General features: G+C 40.6%; 1 protein-coding gene across 1 annotated transcript; it reads right to left on the bottom strand.

The window, feature by feature from the left end:
• Positions 1-535: 535 nt before the first annotated feature.
• Positions 536-23141, bottom strand: LOC116975981 (glutaminyl-peptide cyclotransferase-like). The gene is made up of 7 exons (XM_033025442.1): positions 22805-23141; positions 16581-16727; positions 13723-14004; positions 11295-11468; positions 9124-9223; positions 6675-6791; positions 536-5820 (listed from the first exon to the last, which is right to left on the bottom strand). Exons 1-7 carry the CDS (start codon positions 22943-22945, stop codon positions 5675-5677), a joined length of 1107 nt encoding a protein of 368 aa, XP_032881333.1. The 5' UTR covers positions 22946-23141; the 3' UTR covers positions 536-5674.
• Between the last annotated feature and the right edge of the window lie 1778 nt (positions 23142-24919).

The following is a 24919-nucleotide window of genomic DNA, read 5'->3' as shown; positions in this document are numbered from 1 at the left end:
ATTACATTTTATCTTCGTATGAATCATTGTCACTTTTCCCCAGCTCACAATGATCTATTCTACATTTTCCTTGACCTTCGTCCCTTTTGATGTCTCGTTTTCACACCTTACTCTTCCATATCTGTCTCCCTTTCCCCTGACTCTCAGTATGAAGAAGGGTCTCGACCCGAAACGTCACTCATTCCTTCTATCCAAGTATGCAGCCTGTCCTGCTGATTTACTCCTGCATTTTGATTCTAACTTCGATTTCAACCAGCATCTGCAGTTCCTTCCTACACATCTAAGATATTAATACTGGCAGCACCTGAGAAGTGCTGATACCTATAGTGGAGGATAATAGCTACAGAGAGCAGTTGGACAGACTTAGATTGTTTTCTCTGGAACACATGAGGTTGCGGAGAGACCTACACTCAATATTCTGGCTGAGGAAGGCCAATGTGACCAATGCCTTTTTGACCACTGTGATGCCACTTTCAATTCTAGATAGACAGGTGACAAAAATCAAGCAGAAGAAAATGACCAATATGAAATGTAATTTTTGTAACAATCAAGCCTTTATTTGGAAAGCAAGCATATCACAAATAGATAAAAATACAGAATGCTTTTGTAAACTTACTGAAGTATGATAATGTACATGAACTAATTTGGCAGATAACATACAAGGTACATTCTATTGCATGGAAAGAAAAAAAACAATATTTGCTGTGATATTGCTGCGTAAGAATCTAATCGTTCCGTAGTTAGTACACATGACAATTAAACATTCTTGCCTCATGTTTTTTCCTAAAACATTTTAATGAAGGCCTGACCTTGATTCTTGCATTTCCTTTGATGAAGGGAATAAAGAAATATTAAAGAAAGTGATCTTGCACTATTGATACCACAGAGCACAATTCCAAGCCAAAACCTCTCTGCTATTGACTAATTTTAGCCAATATTGGTGACAAATGCAGAAATAGTCTGTTTCCTTTACGTTCATTTCTAATTCTTCTCTTATCTTGATAATCATGTATTTATTACCTCCCCTCATTACTTCCTCAAATTTAGATTTCTCAATTTTCCTTCCTAAAAGCCCTTTTTGTGTAGTTACGGAGCAAGAAAATGGAAATATGAAATGCTAAAATAAAATAAAAAGTTAAAACAAAGGTTGAGAAACAAGGAACTGCTTTACAAAGACAAAACATAAAGTTCTGGAGTAACTCAATGGGTCAGGCAGCATCTCTGGAGGACAGGGAGAGGTGACATTTCAGTTCGGACCTTTCTTCAGACTGAGGAAGGGTCCCAATCCAAATCGTTGCCTAACCTGCTAAGTTACTCTAATATAAAATAAAGGTTAATTGTTTCACTATCAGTTCCCTTAAGTATAAGTAATTATTCAATAAACAGACAGTTGGAATTATTTTCTTTAGTCACATTATATGGGTCAGTAAAGAAAATAATTCCAAATGCCTGTTTATTTGAGGAGATTCGTTTAACTTGATACATCTTTGTGAACAGCAAATATAAGGAACAGTTAGATCCTATATACATCCTTACAATGATACGTATAATATATTCAGGGACAAGTGGGCTGAAGGAGTGGTCTATCTGTTGTAAATGTTGTTGTCAAAGGTAAGAGGGAAAGCGCAAATAATTGATAAAGCATGATGCAGAGCTGGATACTCTCAAAAGAAGTGAACAGCAAAACAATGATCAGTTAGATCCTGACTATGTTCTTAAAGTGATAAAATCTAGCCACATTGACCCTGGAACATTGTATATACTGTGTGAAATGTTTAGAGATGAAATTAAGGCAAGCTCTGGAGGTGACCCCAGTCACACCGGGAACATGGTGTTCAATTCTGGTTACTGTATAATAGAAAGGATATCTAAACTTTTGAGAAATGTAAAAAACAGTCTTTGTAAATAATTAGTGTCAAAGAGCGTTACAGCACAGAAACAGTCCTCTCTGCCGAACTCGCCCGTGCCAACCAAGCCCCCTCTTTGCTCGTCCCATTTTATCAAGTCTGACTTTGTGTCAACATTCAGGCATTATTTTCTACATTTTCCTCCAGATTGGGTCATAGTCACGGAGTCATAGAGCATGGAAACAGGTCCTTCGGCCCATGCCGACCAAGATACCCCATGTAAGCTAGACCCATTTACCTGCATTTGGCCGATATTCCTCTGAACTATTTCTATCCATGTACCTGCCCAAGTGTTTTTTAAATGTTATTATAGCACCTGGCGCAACTACCTCCTCTGAAAAGGTTTCCCCTCAGGTTCATATTAAATCTTTCTCCTCTCATCTTAAACATATGTCCTCTGGTTCTTGATTCCCCATCCTGGGTGCATTCACCCAATCAATTATCCTCATGAATTTGTATACCTCTATAACCTCACTCCTCAGCCTCCTGCACGCTAAGGAATTAAGTTCTAGCTTGCCTAACCTCTCTCTATACCTCAGGCCCCCTCTCTCTATCTCAAGCCCTCAAGTCCTAGCAACATCCTCATAGAGCTTCTCTGCACTCTTTCCAGCATGATGACATTGTTCCTATAGCAGGGTAACCAAAACTGATTATCCAAATGCAGCCTCACCGAGTCTTGTACTACAATAACATAACGTCCTAACCGCTGTACACAATACCCTGACCGATGAAGGCCAATGTACCAAAAGCCTTATTTTCTATCTCCCTGCGATGTCCTACCTCAGATGATCTCCTTAGTTTAAAATATGCAATTTCAGGTGAAAGATTAAAAAGCTTGCATTTATCCATTCTGACTGTGGTAATGTTATGGTTAAATTACTGCAACGATTATTTGGTTTTGCAAGTTCAATTTCTAACATAGCAACTGGGGCAGTTACTTAATTCAATTACTTAAGATGTCATCCCTTGAATGGAGCAGTGAATGTGCTATTTGGGCCTGTCAATGCTTTCAACACTCACTCTATGTGATTAGCAAGGTCGATGGTATGTTGTCCTTTCATTACCAGAGGATCTGAGTATAGGCGTAAAAATGTCTTACCGCAAATATATAGGGAATTGGTGAGGCCACACCTAGTGTGCAATGTGTTGTTTTTGTCTCTGTACTTAACATGGGATATACTTCCCATAGTGTCATACAGCAAAGATCCCAGGGATGATGGATCTGTATATGAGGAGAGAATGAGTCGACTTGGCCTGTAATCTGTAGAGTATAAAATAATGTGAGAAGATCTTTTTAAAACCGACATTTTTTTAAAAATGGGTCAGCTGGCTAGATGTGTGATGATGTTTAATCTGACCACAGCCATTCAAGGCTGAGAGAATGAGACTTTTTGTAATGCAAGGAATGGTGAACTTTCCATCCAAATGACATTGGAAATTCAGTCACCAAGCTCATTTAAGGCAGAAATTAGTAGAATTCAGGACATTAAAGGGATAATGCGGGCAAATGGTTTTAAGGTTGAAGATCAGCCATTCTCTTCATATATGGTGCAGGCTATTCCTAATTATGTTATTAGGAAAGGAACAATCTCAGAGAGAGACTTGTTTTTTTACAAAAGAAGAATGTGTGGTCAGGAGGGAAAAGGAAAGGAAAATCGATTAGGTGAATGAGAAGTCGTGGGAATGAGACATTTGAAGATATTAGCATTTTGAAACAATAAAGTAGATGGCACTGATTATTTTCCAGTATTCTTCTTTACTACTACATTCCACTAAAAATCTTGTGGAGCCCAGCTCTCCAAGCATACTTTCCTGCTACCTCATGTCTTCTGCAGTAGTGCATTTATTAAGTACCTTCATTACAAAAGTTTAAACGTAGATAAAGTTGTATGCAAGAAACTTGTTTCATCAACTATCACATTTAAAGTAGGTTAACAATGACAAGTGATATCCTTCTACTCTAGTTCAGAGTTGAAATCGTACATTACAAAGCAACCTATTCAAACATCAAGTTGCGAATAACTCATCAGTAAGAAGCACATTTTTATTTGAGTCAAGAGCGTTTAATTGAGATTTGTATCGGAACTTGCAAGCAGCATGTACGAATTTCAATTGTTTGAATATTGAATATTAGATAAAGATTACAAACAATCAAAAAATAAAATAAATTAATTAATAATTAATTAATAATTAATTTATCCATTGAAATATACAAGTTTATGCAGGTTAAACATTGGGCAAAACATCTGAAATCTAGCTTTTAAATGTTTTAGAGGTACCATCACTAAAAAAGCACTGATTTTAACCATGAGCAATATCCACCTACAAAATACAATGCACTAAATCATCACAATCTCTTTGCCAGCACTTTACGGACCTACAAACCGTACTACCTCGAAGGACCAGAGCAGCAAGCATTTAGGAACACCATCACCTTCCCATTTCCCCACTTGTAAACATATTGCTTTCTTATCCCTGTGTTTAGATACTGCATTTCCATTCTCAAAGACACTGCGGGAGTGCTCTCACCACACAAACTGCAGCAGTTCCAGCTGATGGCTCTCATCCACTCCTCAAGGGCATATACTGATGGGTAATAAATGTTGGCTTTATCCATGGCTTTAACTTAACATCAATGAATTTAACAACTTGAACAATTTACCAATAAGGATGTTTGGCTCACAGCCTAATTTATTTAATGCAAAAAAATTGAAACAAAATGTGTTTCCTCCATGGAACCATAAATATAGATACATTAAAACAAACCCCTTCCTTGATTTAAAAAAAACTCACACAAGATCCAATGTGTGTATCTACTGCTAACTGTGCATTATATCCCTCTTCTTAAATTCAGTTCAGAATCTGGTACAGTACTATATTAACGTTTGGCATAAGTAACCAAGCATTAAATCCTACACCACGTACAGTGTAAAGTAACGCTACATCCTTTTTGATGTGATTAGATTGTTAAAGAAGAGTATGAGCAGCAGCAAATAGTTTTAACCCTGTAGGTGGGTGACCTGTCAAGGAAGGGGAGCTCTCCACTTAAATTGATATTATTAGAAAAGTGCTGACTATGCTACTCTATCGTTAGAAACTCAGTACGTATTTTAATTATTCATCTTCAGCTTGCAAAGGTAGAATCCTTCCATAGTTTTGGGTAGAATGGTCATCTTTTATTACGGACTAAATGGATGCCAAAGTGTTAACTGGTGGTGATACTCAACTCTGCACATTTGGTTCTGTTGAATATAACCAAATGTTTTGAAACAGAAACCAAAGGAAAATTATCCCCCACAAAGTATTGTTAAATTGATTTCACACCACATACTATAACACTTCAATACCAGTCCTTGTTCCAGATACATAATACAAAACACAAAATAGATGATTCTCTTATATTGAGCGACACCTTTTACCCACATAAAATGTGTATAACAACTCTACGGCCAAAATTCACCAAAAAAGGTTTCAAATGTTTACTGAAACAAAGATACTTAAAAAACTAATACAATATGCATTGTCTACCAAAAATGCACAGCATAAAATATTAATTGGTTAGTAACAATTAATATTAATTCATTGAACATATCAAGTACAAACACATATTAATTTGATGAGTAATGTTGCATTATCGTTATAATGTCTTCCGAATTACTTTAAGGCAACAGGGAATGGCTACTGTTTGAATTGGTTGAAATCCGTTTCGTTTGAAGTACTTAACTCTGTCATGACCATTATTACTCTATGTGAACCCGAGAACTAACTTACAATCTCAGATACTCCAAAACAAACAGTTGCAGTATTTTATTGAGGTTTTCAATTGTTGTTGGGTCGAGGTTAATCTCATTATCCTCCATGCTGTGCCAAACTTGAGGAAAAGGTGTCGGTATGACATGCAGAATAGGAACTCCTGTAAAAAACAAAAAAAGCAGCATTATTTTTTTAATGTTTAATTCCTATCAATATCACATTCTAGAGTTGGCTGGAATTTGGTAACAACGTAATGATGGAATCAAAGAGTCATACAGCATGGAAACAGACCCTTCAGCCCAACTTGCCCATGACAACCAAGATGCCACTACGCTAGTCCTACCTGTCTGCGTTTGGCCCATATCCCGCTAAATCTTCCCTGTCCATGAATCTGTCCAAATGTTTTTTAAATGTTGTTTCAGTACCTGTCTCAACTACCTTCTCTGGCAGTTCGTTCCATATACCCATCACCCACTGTGTGAAAAAGATGCCCCTCAGGTTCCTGGTAATGATGTGCAACACAGGAACAGGTCCTTAAGCCATAATGTCTGTGCCAAACACATTCCAGTCACTCACCTCCCTGTGTAACAAACTTGCCTCAGACATCTCAAAACATAGCCCCTCTCACCTTAAATTATACCCTCTCATATTTAATATTTCCATCCTGGGAAAGAGGTTCTGAATGTCCTATCCAGGCCTTGAATAATCTTATATATTTCTGCCAGGTCTCCCCTCAACGTCTGCCGATCAAGAGAAAACAATCAATCCGTCCAACCTCTCTCCATAGTTTAAACCTCCTTAATCCAGGCATCAGTTTGGTTGCCTGAGAGGAGAGAAGAGGGAGTGACCGGGGTGAGTCGAGTCCTTGATTATGCTAGTAGCCTCATGGAGGCAGTGTAGATGGAGTCAATGGAAGGGAGGTTACTTTGTGTGATGAACATAAGCAGGTAAACCACACAAAATATAAACACGTTAATTGTGTTGTTGCATTCATGGTTGTTTGCTCCAACATACCTCTTTGCAGAAATGGTATATGATCGTCGTCGATGTGCCCAGCACGCATTTTGGTCCAGAAATATTTCACTTCAGTCGGATGGTCACTCAGTACACCCAGACGATGCAGGCGCCGTTCTATCAGACAACATCAAACATGTTCGTTGTTTTTAATTTTTATAGATAATTCAGTAACTCGGTATGCTTCTAGGTTGGCCTATCATAACCTAGATAGTGTGGATGGGAGCGGTTGTTTCCACTAGTGGGAGAGTCTAGGACCAGGGGGCGCAGCCACAGAACAAAAAAGACATATCTTTAAAAAGGAGACAAGGAGGAATTTCTTTGGCCAGGAGACGGTGAATCTGAGGAATTCCTTGCCACAGACGGCTGTGGAGGTTCGGTCATTTGGTATTTTTAAAGCTGAGATTGATGGGTCTTAATTAATAAGGGCGTCAAAGGTTACGTGGATTTGGATTGGATTGGATTCAATTTTTGTCATTATCTCATAAGAGACAACAAAATTCAATTTTCCTTACAGTCATACGAAAATTTAAAAAAGCACAAAACACAGGAAGGCAGGAAAATTGGGTTGAAAGGGAAAAATAGATCACCCATGATCGAATGGTGGAGCAGCCTTCATGGGCCAAATGGCCTAATTCTGCTCCCATGTCTTATAACATTGAAATATTTACACTATTATGGTTTTCTAGAGGCAGGAATAATCTCCATAAATGAGGGCAAAATCACATTTATGGACACATTTAAGTCTGCTTGATGTTTGGTTGGTTATTTTTAGAGAGCCAGAAAATCCTGAATAAGGAAATATTATTTAAAACTATGCCTTGATGTCTGTATTGTTGCATAAATTAAGTTTTCAATTTATTCAGTGTTGTCTATTTATTTACCTTCTTTCTACAAGCATCATAGGAAATCTCCCTCCCTGATTTATCTTCAAAGCCAAAAGGGCAGAGCTTTAAAGCGAAAGGGCAAAGTTTTAAGGAGATGTGCAGGGCAGGTTTTTTTATACTGAGAGTGGTGGGTGTCTGGAACGCGCTGCCAGGGATGGTGGTGGAGGCAGATACGATAGTGATATTTAAGAGACTTTTTGATAGGCACATGGATATGGAGGGATGTAGATCACGTGCAGGAAAGGAGATTTGTTTATCTGGGCATCGTGTATAGAATATGCATTGTGGGCTGAAGGGCCTGTTCCTATGGTGTACTTTTCTATGTTCTAAATTATGATGAAAGTGTTCCTTGTGGCATTACTGCCAAGTTTATTGACTTATTACAAGTATTGAACTTTATCTTTCTAAATGTGCAAATCCCCATTGGCCTTAAATTGCTTTAGGACATTTAGTAAGGCACCAGAAAGTAGAATCATAGACCAACACTTAACTAAGGTTAGGAAATTTCACTCAAAATAAAACTATGCAGCTTGCAGAGTTTTCCACCATAAGTCTTCAACAGATACAGAAACTGAAACTAACCTGACTGTAGATACAGGAGATTCCTGTAGTTATTCCTCACATGCAGAATAAAAAACCCTTACATCTTATCCTCTAATCTTTCTATAGTTTGTATGGGGTTAATATCATTTAATCTTGTGAGAAAGAGCTCTGAATAATAATTCCTAAAAGTGTAAGATTCTGAAGATCTACATTTTAAAAGGTTCTATATGTAAGCTTAGCACAGCAAGATGACAGCAATTGTTAAATATTGTAAGACATGACCTTTAGCCATCTTCCTAGTTTCAATATTTTGTGCTGATTTTGTTTGTTTCTGACAGAGCTCATTGTATAGCATGGACTGCGGTAGATTTATAAATTCAATATAGTCTTGTTTAGTTTAGAGATACAGCATGGAAACAGGCACTTTGACCCACCAAGTCCACACTGACTATCGATCTCCTGTTCACAGTAGTTCTATGTTATCCCACTTTCTCATCCACATGCTACACACTCGGGGCAATTTACAGCGGCTAATTAACCTCCAAACCCACACGTCTTTGGGATGTGGGAGGACATCAGAGCACCTGGAGGAAACCCACGTGATCACAGGAATATCATACAAACTTCAGAGTCTGAAGAGGTGTCCCAACCCAAATTGTCACCTACCCATGTTTTCCAGAGATGATTCCTGACCTGCTAAATTACTCCAGTACTTTGCGTCTTTTTTTAAAACCAGCATCTGCAGTTCCTTGTTTCTCCTTCTTACTGATAGTCTAGTTTTTTTTTTAACTCTTTAAAAGCTGACATTTATTATGGCCATTAAAAATTCTTCCTTAATTCTGAGTTTTCCATTTTCACGGTTGAAGGAGAAAATACAAGACAATAGCTCCTGGGCATCAGCAAATGGTAAATACAATTCAGAAAAGCAGAGATGGGAAAATTACAACGAAACATCTAAAATTGTTCTGGCACCAACGACATCATTATCTACAGGATCAATACTTGGTAGTTCGAGTTACCTATTAGCTGTAGTCTTTTATGCCAGCGAGCTGTATTTGGAAAATAACTTGGAAATCTCGGATTTGGTGCACCAAGGAGATCCAATAACACAAATAAATCCTAAAAGGAATGTAAGCAATTCGTCAAATTAGAAAATTAGTTCATCTCAATTCCCAGTGACTACCCGATGGGCCTTGTAAAATCAATAATGGAGTCCCACCTGGGTATAATTTTCATGACTGAAATGTTCATTGCTTAGTTACACCTGAAGCGTACGAAGCCCCATTTCATGGATTCCTGCACAAAAGTTTGGGCTGGAATTCCAGTGGAACAAGTTGGGGTATGCTGTCTTTAAGAAGAGATATTCAAGTGGGGTGCTACCTGCTTTCTCAGGTAGAGGTAATTTGTAGAAAACCAAGGAAGTAGTCATAGAACATGGAACCGTACAGCACAGGAGTGGGCCTTTCGTCCCACAATGTTTGTGCCGCACAAGATACCAAGTTAAACTGATCTCATCTGCCGGTACATATTACATTTCCCTTTAATCCCTGCACTTCCATATGCCTATCTAAAAGCCTCTTAAACGCCACAAAACAAAATCTAATATTACCTGGCATTAACTGGAGACTTGGGAAAATCTCGCCTTGCTAAGCTATATCTCACAATGCAATTGGCCAGGAATATAGATCTCAATTTTGCATGAACATAACACTGTTAACCAGGTACTCCACAATATCATTAGTAAATACAATCCAGCTTCTCATTTCTACTTACTTCCTCATAGGATGTGGATGCCACTAGCAATGTCAACATTTTTTGCTCTATTTGTCCCTGAACTAAGTGTCTGGGTCAAATAGAGGCTTGACCAGCTAAGTTTGATTGATTTTCATCCCCAAATAGCACAACACAAGAAAATAGGAGCAAGAGTAGGGAAGATCAGGGTGTTTGAGCCTGCCCCGTCATTCAATATGAACTTGATTGATCTATGCTGGGCTCAACCCCTAATCTGTGCCATTTCTCCAGATCTCTCTTTCCATTCTACTAAATATTTCTCCACCTCTTTTTCAAACACTTCTACTGATTCAGCATACATCGCTTGCCGAGACAGAGAATTAATTCCCTTCTGCAAGGAAAAATTACTACCTACCTCAATATTAAACGACTAGCCCATCATTGAATGCAAGATACGGTATAGATAGAGGCTCTTTAGCCCACTGATTCCACGCCGATCATTGATCACTCGTCCACACTAGTTCTATGTTATCCCACTTTCTCATCAACTCCTTACACACCAGGGGCAATTTACAGAGGCCAATTAACCTACAAACCTGCACATTTTTGGAATATGGAGGCACCAGAGTACCCGGAGGAAACCCGTGCGGGTCACAGGGAGAACATGCAAATTCAACACACAGTATCCGAGGTCAGGATGGAACACGGGTCTCTGCTCGCTGTGAGGCAGCAGCACTACCAGCTGCACCACTCTGCCGCATCATCTTACTGGGAACTCTCTCATTAGTGAAAACATTGCAAATTATCCCCTGTAGGTCATCAATGACGCAATTGGTTTTTAACAACAATCTGGCAGTTTTATAGTCTGTATAATTACAAAGAATCATAGTCATTGAGTCATAGAGTCATACAGCAAGGAAGCAGGCCCTTCAGCCCAACTTGCCATGCCAACCAATGTGGCTCATCTGCACTAGTCTCATCTGCCCAAGTTTGGCCCATATCCCTCGAAACCTTTCCTAACCATGTACTTTTCCAAGTGAATTTTAAATGCTGATATAGTACCTGCCTCAACTACCTTCTCTGGCAGTTCCTTCCATATACCCTCCACCCTCTGAGTGAAAAAGTTGCCTCTCAGTTTCCTATCTTTCCCTTCTCACCCATGTCCTCTGTTCTTGATTCCCCAACCCTGGGTAAAAGACTCTGTGTGCATTCACCTGATCAATTGACTTCATGATTTTATACACTTGGACAAGTACATGGATAGAAAAGCTTTAGGAGGATATGGGCCCAAAGCGAGCTAGTGGGACTAGCTTAGATGGGGTGGCGTGGGTGAGGTAGGCCAAAGGACCCGTTTCCGTTTCCACGGAAACGGGTCCTTTGGCCTACCTCACCCACGCCACCCCATCTAAGCTAGTCCCACTATGGCCCAATGACTACTTGCAGCTCAGGTGGTACCTACAATTGCATGGAGCTGGTTGGTATCAGTTGCGCCCGGTGGATGGGCAATCCTCTCCATCTGCTGTGCCAAGTGTCGAGAACCGTACAGGGAATCATTCTCTGACCAATACTGGAATGCTTCTTCTCCATCAAAGAAAATCAGTTGCAGCGTAAGATCTGGCCTGTCGACCATACTCTATATGGAAGAAAAATAATTTAAATGTAAGTACATCTGTACTGAAAATGAAACATCTAGTAAGCGACAGAATGGTATGATATTTCTGTGGAGACATTTTCAAGCATTAAAACTCAATTAAATTTTGGAACACAGAAACCACAAACAACTTAGAACTTCAGCAAACTAACACCAATCCGGACTTTTTGACCTGAAACATCAAATGCCCATTCCTCTACACAGATGCTGCCTGGCCTGTTGAGTTCCTTCCTTCAGCAGATAGTTTTTTTTTCCACTTTTCTCTACCTCTGCACTCCAAGTAGTGAGGCATTTATTCATTGCTGGTACACAAAATTGCTGGGGAAACTCAGCGGGTGCAGCAGCATCTATGGAGCGAAGGAAACATTTATTCATTGCTGTTGGAATGAGAGTTCCTGATTATACCCACTGACAATAAAGAGACTTTGTGAGTTATTTACTTAATTGAAAAGTCTTCCTTATTCTAGGTTTTCTAGTATCATAGTTGAAGCAGAAATTGCATAATGTTGAAGCAGAGAGTAGCTCCTGAGAGACAGCAATTGGATGAAAAGACAATATGCCCCAAATCAGGTTGATACTTGACTTGGAGATGTCCTTGGAGATAATGGTCCTGACATGTTTGGCTAGCTACAACATTACTCCCCATGTTTGTCTAGATACCAAAGATATTAGGTTTTAGATATGGTCCAGAAGCAGTCTTGGTGACGTGGTGGAGCATCTTTTGCACACATTGCAGCCACAGTTTCCAACAGCCTGACGTTTGGCATCAAGTATTGTTATGGCGGAACTAAAAAGACACAAAGTGCTGGAGAATTTTGATTGGCAGAATAAGGTAAGATAAGGATAGAAGAGCTGCGAATTGTGAAGCCAGAGGAAGGAATGTAGGTGGAAGGGGAGGGAGAAGGGAGAGAAATGGTTATGAGTCATTGGGTATTTTGCAAACAGAGATCGACAAATGCTTGATTAGTAATTGTGTCAAAAGTTAAGGGGAGAAGGCAGGAGAATGGGGTTGAGAGGGAAAAATAGACTAGCCATGATTGAATGGCAGAGTAGATGGGCTGAATGGCCTAATTCTGTTCCTAGGACATAAACAAGTCCACAGGGAAGGAGGCGGGCGGGGGGGGGGGGGAGGAAAGAAGGGTTGTTTGTAGGTTAGTTACGTAAAATTGGACATTTTAATATTATGGCTGAATCATCAAGCCAGTATTACATTCTACTCTTAACTTGCACCTTGTAGGTAATGATTACACAACGTTGAGTCAGGAGGTAAGATATCTGTGGATTACCCATCTTCTAATCTATTAATTATTACCCTCAATTACTTTAGAAGCTTTTACAATTGAGTTTCTGAACAAAGATGTTGATCGTGCAAAACCATTGAAAGTTGATCTTCCTCTATTGGAGACTTTCATTGCCTAACGTGGCAGGAATGACATGTGCTGGATATCGTCCAAAGCCTAGAGATATACAGGTATTGCTACATGCATGTTGTAATGCAAATGTTAATGTCTTGCACAAGGCCCCAGAATTTCAGCAGGATTAGTAATCAATTAGTGGTGACGGTTGGTGAATTATTGTTGTTTATGATAACCCAAAATTTTTCCCTCATGCTACCTTGTAGATTCTTTCTGGTAATCTTGAGCAGGCAGTCAGAGCCAGTGTTTGTCATCTGAACCGTCCCCTACCATTGCACCTCCAAAATGGCAGAGTACATTATTTGCCTAAGAATGGGGGAGCTGTCAAACTCGAGTCAGAGTCAAATTTGTTAGCATATCACTAGGCTGATCTTGCAACGTCCTTAATACTTCAATTTGTCCAAATATCGTTACCAAGTGAGTATGTTGTGTCGTGAACCCAATTATTTTGTCATTAATTGTACAGCATGGAAACAGGCCCTTTGGCCCAACTTGCCTGTGCAGACCAAGTTGCCTACCTGTGAGCTAATATAATATATAGTATCAGAAATTTGTGTTGAATATAGGTACTCTTTTTGTTTCTTGAGACATCATAACATTAACAGGTTGATTTAATACACAGAATAGTTACTGTAGGTATGTCCAAAGGCCACCAGAGCAAGAGAGACCATATTTGAAAACATCTTAGGGTGGCACAGTGACACAGCTGGTAGACCCGATGCCTCACAGCGCCAGAGACCCGGGTTCAATCCTGACCTCGGGCGCTATAATGTACAAAGTTAATTATTTACACTGGTGGTCTGTGATGTACTCAGGTGTACCTTCATCTGAAGTAGCAGATAGTCAAGAGCACGAGCCAGTTCCAAAATCATAGCGCACGGCACAGCGGAATCAGTGGCACCCACGTAGACTCTGCTGTACCACCATTCATTGTAATATTTTGAATCGTGATGGCAAGCCAGCACTAGCCTCCGTTTGGCTAAGGGATTCAGTGTCGCGATGATGTTGGAAAACGTGACGGTTCCATAGGGTATTGACTCCTGGAAAGTATCCTCTTCAATGACCCAGCCGGCCTGCAGATCACTTAACTGACTTATGATGTGCTGTCGAGAGAAAAAAAACAATTTGAGAAAGTTAACCTGATACCAGCATGTGCAGTTCCTTGTGTCTCCAATTGACAGTTCTGGTTTTGAGATAGAAACAGGTCTCAGCAACATAACTGAAGTCTCTGTGTTTGTAATGTTAACTTAACTGGATGATTATGAATGCAAATAATGCAGCACTGTAAGATTTTGGTTATGCTGCATTTGGAGTTTACGTGCAGTTCTGGTCACCCTATCACAGGAAAGATGGGGAGGCTTTGGAGAGGGTGCAGAGAAGGTTTACCAGATTGCTGCATGGATTAGAGGGTTTCAGCTATTGGCAGAGGTTGGAAATACGTGCATTGTTTTCTCTGGAATGACGGGGGTTGAGAGAAGACTTGATGGAAGTATATAAAATTATGAGAGGCATAGATAAGGTAGACAGTCAGAATCTTTTTTCCCAGGGTGGAAATGTCCAAGACTAGAGGGCATAGCTATAAGTTGAGAGGGGGAAAGTTTAATTGAGATGTGTGGGGCAAGTTTATTATGCAGAGTGGTGGGGGCCTGGAAGGCATATCCGGGGTGGTGGTGACGGCAGGCATGATAGTGGCGTTTAAGAGGCTTTTTGATAGGCACATGGAAGTGCAAGGAATAGAGGGATTTGGATCATGTACAGAAAGATGAGATCAGTTTAACTTGGCATCATGTTCGGCACAAACATTATGGGCCGAATGACCCGTTCCTGTGCTGTACTGTTCTATGTTCTCCAATCAAAGAGGGTAAAAAAACTGTTTGGTTGAGTTATAGGATTTATATTGTTTAATCTTGTGAGAATGAGCTCTAAATAAAGATCTCTAAAAAGTGTCTGATTCTAAAGATCTACATTTTAAATGCTGCTCATATAAAATCTTAGCGCAACAAAATGACAACGACAATTAAATATTGTAAGTCATGAGCTTTAGTTTGGATATTTTGCAGCTGGTTTTGTTTGTTTATGACAGAGCTCATTCCATTGCACGGATTACTGTAGATTTATAAATTCAATTTAGTTTACTTTTGATTAGTTTAGTTTAGAGATACAGCATGGAAGCAGGCCCTTCGCTCCACCGAGTCCATACTGACGAACCATCACCCGTTCACACTAGTTCTATGTTATCCCACTTTCTCATCCACTCCCTGCACACTAGAGGCAATTTAGAGAGGGCAATTAACCTACAAACCTGCACGTCTTTAGGAAGTCGGAGCACCCGGAGGAATCCCACGCGGTCACAGGGAGAACGTGCAAACTCTACACAGACAGCACCCAATGTCAGCATTGACCTCGAGTCTCTGGCGTTATGGGACAGCAGCTTTACCAGCTGTGACACTATGCCGCCCTAACCAGTTCGTTAACAGGTATTTTATTCTTGAATTTCTATTTACTTCTTAAATAGAGCTACTCAGTAAAATTCCGGTCATGATTGTGCAGGGCAAATTATGCGATTAAGTGAAATTGAAATGGACTTCAGCAGGCTGATTTCAAACTTCAGATACGAGTCTTTTTCATTCAAGACACATTCTAAGAGAACAAATATCTGAGCTGATAACCAATGGAGTGCACTGATTCAGGTGTTGCCTTGTGATGATAAACTAGAGGCTAAGTCACAGAAATTACTATGTTGACTTTTGAGAGGGCATATGTTGCCTCTATTTTATCTCAAACAATAAGCCGCAGCTGCCAAACTGGTAACATTGCATCAGTTGTTGTTCCGCAGGTTGACTAGAAAACAGAGTTAAACTGGACAAAAAGTAATGTCCGTAGATTATTCATGGTCCTGAAATTGCTACAAGCAGTGTGAAGAAGGGTCCAGACCCAAAACGTCAACTATCCATACTCTCCAGAGGTGCTGCCTGATCCTTTGAGTTACTCCAGCACCCTGTGTCTTTCCTGGAATCAAAATGCCACCCCAAAATGTCACCAGGAAGGATCATTATTATCTGTGCAGTAGTACCATAATTTTACCCAACTATTTTGGTTACAAATTTTAACAGCACTTTCGAGGACCAGAGGGCATTGTGACAGAGGACCGAGGTGAGGGGGGGAAAGATTTAAAGGAATCCGAGGGATAACTTTTTCACACAAAGGGTTGGTGGGTGTATGGAACAAGCTGCCAGAGGAGGTAGTTGAGGCTGGGACTATCCCATTGTTTAAGAAACAGTTAGACAAGCACATGGATAGGACAGGGTTAGAGGGATATGGACCAAGTGCAGGCAAACATAGAAACATAGATGGACTAGTGTAGCTGGGACATTCTTGGCCGGTGTGGGCAAGTTGGGCCGAAGGGCCTGTTTCCACACTGTATCACTCTATGACTCTATAAACATAAGGAACTGCAGATGCTGGTTTACCAAAAAAGTGCTGGAGTAACTCAGCAGGTCAGGCAGCATCTCTGGAGAACATGGACACACGACGTTTCAGGTCGGAACCTTCAGATATGTAGATGTTTTCTCATTTGTCAAATAACATTCAGAGAAATAATTCACTGCTTTACTCGCATTAACCTTCTGAAGTACATGAACCTTGATTGACCATTGTTTTATAGAGTTTCTTTACCCACCTGGCGTACCGCAACATTCCCAATAGATCCTGGATACCTCTCACGGAGTATTGGTCTCAGATAATTATACCACATCTGGGAAATGTTGGTCAGCGCTGTCATATTACGGACATCATTGGCGGTCAGGTATTTGGGTTTATGGAATAGCTGGAGATATAAAGCCATTGACAATTTGAGAAAACTTAAAATCTACACGGGTTTAGAGCATTTGTACAGAAACTTGCCAGCACAAACACATCTAATATGCTTTAACATTTTTGAAACAATAATTATTATTAATCGTAATGCATTCAGTCAGATTTTAAAATTAGTTCTACGCGTTGCGAAACAGCAAGTCCTAGTAACCCATAGGATAGAAAAGCAGAATATTACATAATTAGTGCTTGGTAATTACTGCAGTGGTTATGAGGTGGGCAAAATAATTTGTTTTTCAATGGTTTTAAATTGAACTGAGGAACTGAACAATTGTATATAGCATTAAAACGGCACTATCTGGAATAGGCTAACTGTTTAATGTTGTGATATCAAATCAAGTACCCATTTTGCAATTATGACTGTGTTGGAAGGAACTGCAGATGCTGCTTTCCACCGAAGATAGACACAAAATGCTGGAGTAACACAGCGGGACAGGCAGCATCTCCGGATAGAAGGAGTGGGTGATGTTTCAGGTTGAGACCCTTCTTCAGACTGAGCGATCTCTCGTTTTCCCATCTTACCCTTCCATATCTCTCGTTTCCCTCTTCCCTGACTGTCTGAAGAAGGGTCTCGACCCAAAATGTCACCCATTCCTTCTATCCAGAGATGATGCCTGTCCCGCTGAGTTACTCCAGCATTTTGTGTCTTATCTTCAAACAATAGGACTTACAGTACGTCTGCCAAAAATGTTTTCACAATATTCCCAACAGCAATTGACATTCAAAATAACTTAAACTGTGATTCACACTGGATATTTAGAATTTTAATTTTAGTTTAAGATACAGCAATGAAACAGCTCCTTGAGCCCACCGAGTCCATGCTGACCATCAATCAGCCGATGACACTAGTTCTGTGTAATCCCACTTTCTCATCCGCTTACTACACACTAGGGGCAATTTACAGAGGCCAATTAACCGACAAACCCATCTTTGAGATTGACTTTAGACATAGAAATACAGCGGAGAAGCAAACCCTTTGGCCCACCAAGTCCGTGCCGACCAGCGATCACCCCATACACTAGCACTATCCTACACACTAGGGACAATCTATAATTTTCAATGAACAATTAACCTATAAACCTGTACATTACTGGAGTGCAGGGGGAAACTGGAGCAGCCAGAGAACACTCACACGGTCACAGGGAGAATGTACAAACTCCGTAAGGACAGCGCCCGTCATCAGGATCGAACCAAGGTCTCTGGCGCTGCAATGCAGCAACTCTATCACTGTGCCAGTGTGCCGTCCAGATGTGGGAGATGTTGGAGGAAACCAGAGCACTCGGAAGAAACCCACACAGTCATGGGAGAATGTGCAAATTTCACACCGACAGCACCCGAGGTCAGGATTGAATGCAGGTCTCCAGTGCTGTGAGGCAGCAACTCTACCAGCTCGCCACTTGCCGCAGATGTAAGAAGGCTGTTTTATTTCTCAGTGAGGCAGTACTTGCCGCTTCCAGCGAGCTGCCCATATCCACCTCTGACCTACATGTTAAGCATGCACCCCCAGTTTTGTAGATCCATTGACAACTTGCTGCCTGAACTGATCTGGTCCAATTCCACCGCAAGACTTTGAGTCATAGTCATGCAGCATGGAAACCGGCCTTTCGGCCCAACTCATGCATGCTAACCATGACACCCCATCTAAGCAAGTCCCAGGTTTGGCCCATATCTCTCTAAACCCTTCCTGTCCATGTACTTGTCCAAGTCTCTTTTAAATTGTGTTATTGCACCTGCCTCAACAACTTCCTCCGGCAGCTCGTTCCATGTAACTAACTCCCTTTGTGTGAAATAATTGACCTGAAAGTTCCTTCTCGCCTTAAATCTATGCTCTCTAATTATTGATTCCCCTACTCTGGGGAAAAAAATATTCTGTGCATTCACCTTGTCTATTCCCTTAATGATTTTATACGCCTCCATAAGATCACCCCCGCAGCCTCCTGAGCTCCAAGGAATAAAGTTCTAAACTGCCTAACCACTCCCTAGACCTCAAAACCTTGAATCCCTTCAATATCCCCATAAGTCCTCTCTGCATTCTTTCCAGTTTAATTACAGGTAACCTGAAGCAGGGTGACCAAAACTGGACACAATACACCAAATGAAATCTCACTAACATCTTGTACAAAATGAACACGATGTTTCAACTTCTATACTCATTTCCTTGAGCAACCAACCATGTAGAACCTTCTCAAAGACCGTGCTGAAGTTCATATACGGCCCTGCCCTCATCAACCTCCTTGGTTACTTCTTCATAAAATCGAATCAAATTCATGGCATGCGATCTCCCTCACTCAAAACAATGCTGTGACATCCAGGTTCAGGAACAGCTTCTTCTCAACAACCATCAGGCTATTGAACACTGCAGACTCCAACAAAACCTTGAACTAAGTACTGTCATGGTAGCACTGGAGATTTCGGGATTTATTTTGTTTTGCACTATATTGGCGTTTTAAATGTATTTAACTTATTTTTTGTTTGTTTGTCTATTATGCCATCTATTGAGTACTGTGTTCACAAACCTAAAAAGACACAAAGTTCTAGAGTAACTCAGCGGGTCAGGCAACATCTCTGGAGAAAATGGGCAGGTGATATTTCGGGTCGAGACCCTTCTTCAGACCCAACCCAAAACGCCATGTTCTCCAGGGATGCTACCTAACCCTCCGAATTACTCCAGCTCTGAGTGTCATTTTGTGTATTAAGCAGCATCTGCAATTTGTTTTTGTTTACAAACCTGTTGTGCACTGCAAGTAAGAAGTTCATTGTTCTGTTTGACAATTAAATACTCTTGACTGACTATCCCTAATTAATCCCTATCTTTCCAAATGCAAGAATATTGTATCCCTCAGAATCCTCTCCGGTAACTTTCCTATCACAGACATTGGACTTCCTGGTCTGTAGCCCTTCTGCTCCATTCACATGAATGGACATACTGTTCCTGCACAAGGTCTAACCAGGTGAAGGTTCGTCTGGCAGATTTCCCAGTGTAATTAATTGCCTGGCTATTGCCATACGGACACAGGTTGTGGCAGTGCAGTGTGAAATCAGCAGCAAGTGGCCAACATGTTGGGGAGGTTTGCAAAGTGATCCTAAGCATGGAGGCTGTTACATGCAGAAATGCTTTCAGCTCTCTGTATACCTTTAGTAACCATGTTCATTCAAGTATATAGTAGATACATTCATAGAATCATAGTCAGACAGCATGAAAACAGGCCCTTCGGCCCAACTTGTCCCTGCTGACCGACTAAGCAGCCCCATCTTAGCTTGTTCCATTAGCCCTTTTTCGGCCTATATCTCTCCAAACCTTGGGTATCCATGTACCTGTCCTAATGTCTTTTAAATGTTGCAAAAGGGAATTGCAGATGTTGCTTTACAAAAAAGGGACCCAAGGTGCTGGAGTAATTTAGGCAGAAAACGCAGGCAGCATCTCTGGAGAAAATGCATGTCACGTTTCGGATCGTCACCTATCCATGTTCTTCAGAGTTTTTCGTCACCAACCTGAAATGTCACCTATCCATGTTCTTCAAATATGCTGCCTGGCCCATTGAGTTACTCCAGCATTTTGGGTCCATATTCAGTATAAACCATCATATGCAGTTCCTTCCTACACAATACTCTATGTGTGGCCTCACCATCATTTAATAGTAAAGTTTGGATTTTTTTTAAATGCTATCCCCGTAGCTTTAAAGAGAGATTAAAATGAAGAAATTATTGAAAAATCCAGTAGCCCGGATTCATGCCCAAGGGTAAAATTATCTTTGAAAGATGTCACATAATTGCAGCACTGATTTTGTTACTTGACTTCCTCTGTTTGTTGTGAATTTCACAAAAACATTGGAAACATTGGATAAAGTACTGCTGCTTCTCTAGGATTAGAGTAGGTTGAAGAGATGCAATGGTGGGCTATTTTGGACGAATGAACTCGGGCAACAATTAAATTCTTACTTGCAACAGCAGCACCACGGGTTTGTAAACACAGTACTCAATAAATAATTGAATAAAACAAAAAAAAAAAGATGTTCAACAAATAAAAAAAAACCCCACTATAGTGCAAAAGCAAAACAAAGCCCAAAGTCAAGAAAACAAAGTGTGTACTTTGTACTGCGATTTTCAGGCTACAGAGTCTTGGATAGTTTGGATTGATTGGTTTGTTCCTTTGCCATGATTTGTAATTATAAACAAATGATTGTAAATATCCCTAATTAGTTGAACCACCAGGATCCTGGCAGCTCTGACAGCTATTTAGAGAACAATTTTGAAAACTTTATCAACTTGCCCAGACTGACCATCATGTCCCATCTACACTTGACCCAGTTGCCTGCGTTTGGCCCATATCCCTCTAACCCTATCCTATCCATTGTTTAAATGTTTCATAAATGTTGCCATAGCACCTACCTCTGGCAGCTCGTTTCATACACCCACCACCCGTAGTGTAATAAAGTTATCCCTCAGGTTCCTATTAAATCTTTCCTCCCTCACCTTAAACCTATGTCATCCGTTTCTCGATTCCCCTACTCTAGGCAAGAGACACTATGCGTTTACCTGATCTATTCCTCTCACGATCTTGTACACTTCTTTCAGATCACCCCACATTCTCAGCCGCTCCCTATAGCTCAGGCCCTTGAGTCCTGGCAACATCTTCTCTGCATCATTTCCAGATTGACAGTAAAAATATGTCATTTAGTTCTCCCCATTTTAACAGATTAAGACCAGTAAATCAGATTTGGAGCTGGGCCTGCTTATAAAACCTTGTGTAACCATGGTCAGAAGAGGCTGGGATAAGTTAGAATATTTGGGACTTCTTTGCAGACCAGAAACATAGAAAGTGTGAATGCACACCGTCTATTTCCCAGGTTTGAGGAATCAAGAGCTAGAATCATAGAGTCATACACCAAAAGAACAGGCCCTTCAGCCCATCATGCCAACCAAGATACCCCACCTACACTGGTCCACATTTTACCCATATCTCTCTAAACCTTTCCTATCCATAATACTACACCATCGCATTGACTAGAGTGCAAAGTTTTAAGGTGAAACAGAAAAGATTTAATTGGAAACTGAGAGGCAGCTTTTTCGCACAGAGCATGGCACATACAGTATATGGAGCGAGGTTCTAGAGGAAGAGGTCGAGGCAGGTACAATAACAACATTTAAATGACATTTGAGCAACTACATGGATAGGAAAGGTTTGGAGGGATATGGGTCAAACACTGGCAAATGGAACTAACATAAATATGGCAGGATTTAGAGGGATATGTACCAGGCATAGACAAATGGAACTTGCTTAAATGGGGCATCTTGGTCAGCATGGACGAGTTGGGCAGAAGGGCCTGTTTCCATGCTGAATTACTCGATTACTCTAATCGGAATGCAGCTCCAGGTGACCCAAGAAAGCTTGTTCCAGGACTCTATCTCTCCTACATAGTCTCTCACCACTTGCCATGTTGGAAGGGTAGAAACAAGGAACTGCAGATGCTGGTTTACAAAGAAGGACACAAAGTGCTGGACTACCTCAGTGGGTCAGACAGCCTCTCTGGAGAACATGGACAGCTGATGTTTTGGGTTGTGACCCTTCTTCAGGCTGATTGTTTTAGATGGGAGAAAGCTGGAAGGGAGGTGGGACAAAGCCTGGCAAGTGATAGGTGGACACAGATTCCACACATTCTCTAAAGTGTGGCAATGAGACCAAGGAGTTAAAATTTCCAGACCTTCATAGCAACCCTAGGCATGAACATCCCAACTTAAAATAGTTCTGTATTTGTTTCAGCATTTTATTATTTCAACATTTTATTATAGATATATGGCAGAAAAACAATGGATTGCAAACTGACTGTATTCTAAATCTTTTTAACACTCCTCCCAAAATACAGTGGGTTATTTTGTTTTAGTGATACTATATCTGGTAACCTTTTAATAACAACACTCTGGGGTAGGAGAAGCTGGAAACCTCCCTGCTTTTCTCCATTTTAAAACATAAAACATAAGCCCTGTCACACATTTAATTCACAGTGAAATTTCAGACAGTAAGAAACATACCTTTTCTTCTGTCCACGGTGCTCTGTATTCTCCTTGTTCAGGGGTTTGGCAAATGACTGATGGCAAAAAAACTAAAACCGCAAATAGAAGAAAAATCTTGCTCTTTTGGTTAGCCATGTCTCGCTGTTGTAACAAGCACATTTACGACTTTTGCTTGCTTGTTTTCTCTCTCTCTCTCTCTGTCTCTGTCTCTCTCTCTCTCTCACTCTCTCTCCCTTCCTCTCTTTCCTCACAGATTAGTGAGCAATCTTATGAGTAATGAGAACCTGCAGGGCACTTAAAAAGGTTTGATTTTTCACTTACGTCATTCCAGACTCCGTTTGATTGGCAAATAAGGAATGAGTCTATCTTTACCAAGATCTGCTGTGATCATTGGCTCAGCTTCCGTGCAGGCTTTTTAAAAAATGTATCCAATCCTAACTAAGCAAATAAGAGCTCTTGGACATTTTTAAACTGCTTCAGTCTCCCCTCAGTTAATTCTCGTACAATCAATATTTCCCCCGAACTTAAATGGCATTAAATGAAGGTTTTATAATGGGCAATAATAAATACTACAGGTTCGGTATCTCAAAGATCACTGAAAATTTATGAATGGGCTGCTGGTGTTTCAGAGCCAAAACAAATAGGGCCGTTATAAGAACATACAGCATCTAGTCCAGATGCAGATGAGACAGCAACACATATATCACATATATTGCTAACTGTGGGTAATACATGATCTTTGTGCCTTTTTAAGGAATACCCTTGTCCTCTTATATTTTAATAACCCCTAATCGAGCTGTTTACAACCGCATGGCAAGAGTCATAGTCATACAGCATGGAAACAAGTCCTTCTGCCCAACCAGTTCATGCTGACCAAGATGTCCAGGTTTAAACTTTACTTTAGAGATACAGTGTGGAAACAAACCCTTCGGCCCACTGTGTCCGCTCCGACCAACGATCACCCCGTACACTAGCACTATCCTGCACACCAGTGACAATTTACAGAATTAACTTCCAAATCGGTACGTCTTTGGAATGTGAAAGGAAACCGGAGCGCCTGGAGAAAACCCACGCAGTCACAGGGAGAACGTACAAACTCCGTACAGACAGCATCCACAGTCAGGATTGAACCTGGGTTTCTGGCGCTGGAAGGCAGCAACTGTACTGCAGCACCACCGTTCCACCCCGACATTAGTCCCATTTCTCCGTGTTTGACCCATATCCTTTGAAACCTTTCCTATACATGTACTTGTCCAAATATCTTTTAAATATTGTTATTGTATCTGTCTCAGCCATGTCCTCTGACCATTCATTCCATATACCCACCACCATCTGTGTGGAAAAAGTTGCCCCTCGGGTTTCTACTATTTCTTTCCCCTCACCTTCAACGTATGTCCTCGAGTACCTAATTTCCCCAATCCTGTGCATTCGCCCTGTCTATGCCCCTCCTGATTTTATGCACCTCCATAACAGGGTAACTGTCCCATCAAGTATGATTCAGTAGATCACGGAATGATTGACCGCTGAGCCTGATCCTGTAGCCTCCTGGTATGTATAATATTATATGATCTGTTTGGATAGCATGCAAAACAAAGCTTTTTACTGTACCTCAACACATGACAATGATAAACCTAAACCTCCTGAACATGTAGCAGAATACTTTAAATAAATCCCCCATTTGTTTGACAATTAGTGGATAGATGTTGAAATAGTTTTAATGTTAATAAAGTATTTTTATGAAGAACTTATTGTTAATGTACTTTGTACTTCTTTGCTAGCACACAACGTAACATGAAGTGCATCATCAACTGAATTGTGTGCAATGTTTTCACGGACAAAATTATTCTTTGTATTCATTCTGCACAAGGCTGACATTTGTTGTTTAATCCCAGCTACATTCAGAAGGGAAAGGTGGATCTTCGTAACTTGAAGTGCCTTCCTGAGCTGCTTCAGAGCTTACCGCATTAGGTAGAACCGAAGTTACAAAGTAGATCAAGTCATGAGGGTAAGTTTTCTTCTCGAAAAGGCATCATTGGATAATTTGGACTCATAAAGTTATAGAGTCACACAGCACATAAACAGGCACTTTGGCCTAACAAGTCCCATTTGCCTGCATTTGTCTCCTAAACCTTT

This window comes from Amblyraja radiata, chromosome 8, assembly GCF_010909765.2.
Source record: "Amblyraja radiata isolate CabotCenter1 chromosome 8, sAmbRad1.1.pri, whole genome shotgun sequence".
NCBI classification, from domain to species: Eukaryota; Metazoa; Chordata; class Chondrichthyes; order Rajiformes; family Rajidae; genus Amblyraja; species Amblyraja radiata.
Note: the sequence above shows the minus strand (reverse complement) of the source record. Positions and strands in the feature narration are given on the sequence as shown.

What these genes read in the sequence shown, in the direction of transcription:
- LOC116975981 (XM_033025442.1), bottom strand. Translation starts at nt 22,945, where the DNA reads ATGTGCTTGTTACAACAGCGAGACATGGCTAACCAAAAGAGCAAGATT. An exon ending in CACCGTGGACAGAAGAAAAG is followed by an intron (nt 16,728 to 22,804) that starts GTATGTTTCTTA and finishes TTATATCTCCAG; the next exon opens with CTATTCCATAAACCCAAATA. An exon ending in TAAAAGACTACAGCTAATAG is followed by an intron (nt 6,792 to 9,123) that starts GTAACTCGAACT and finishes GTTGTCTGATAG; the next exon opens with AACGGCGCCTGCATCGTCTG.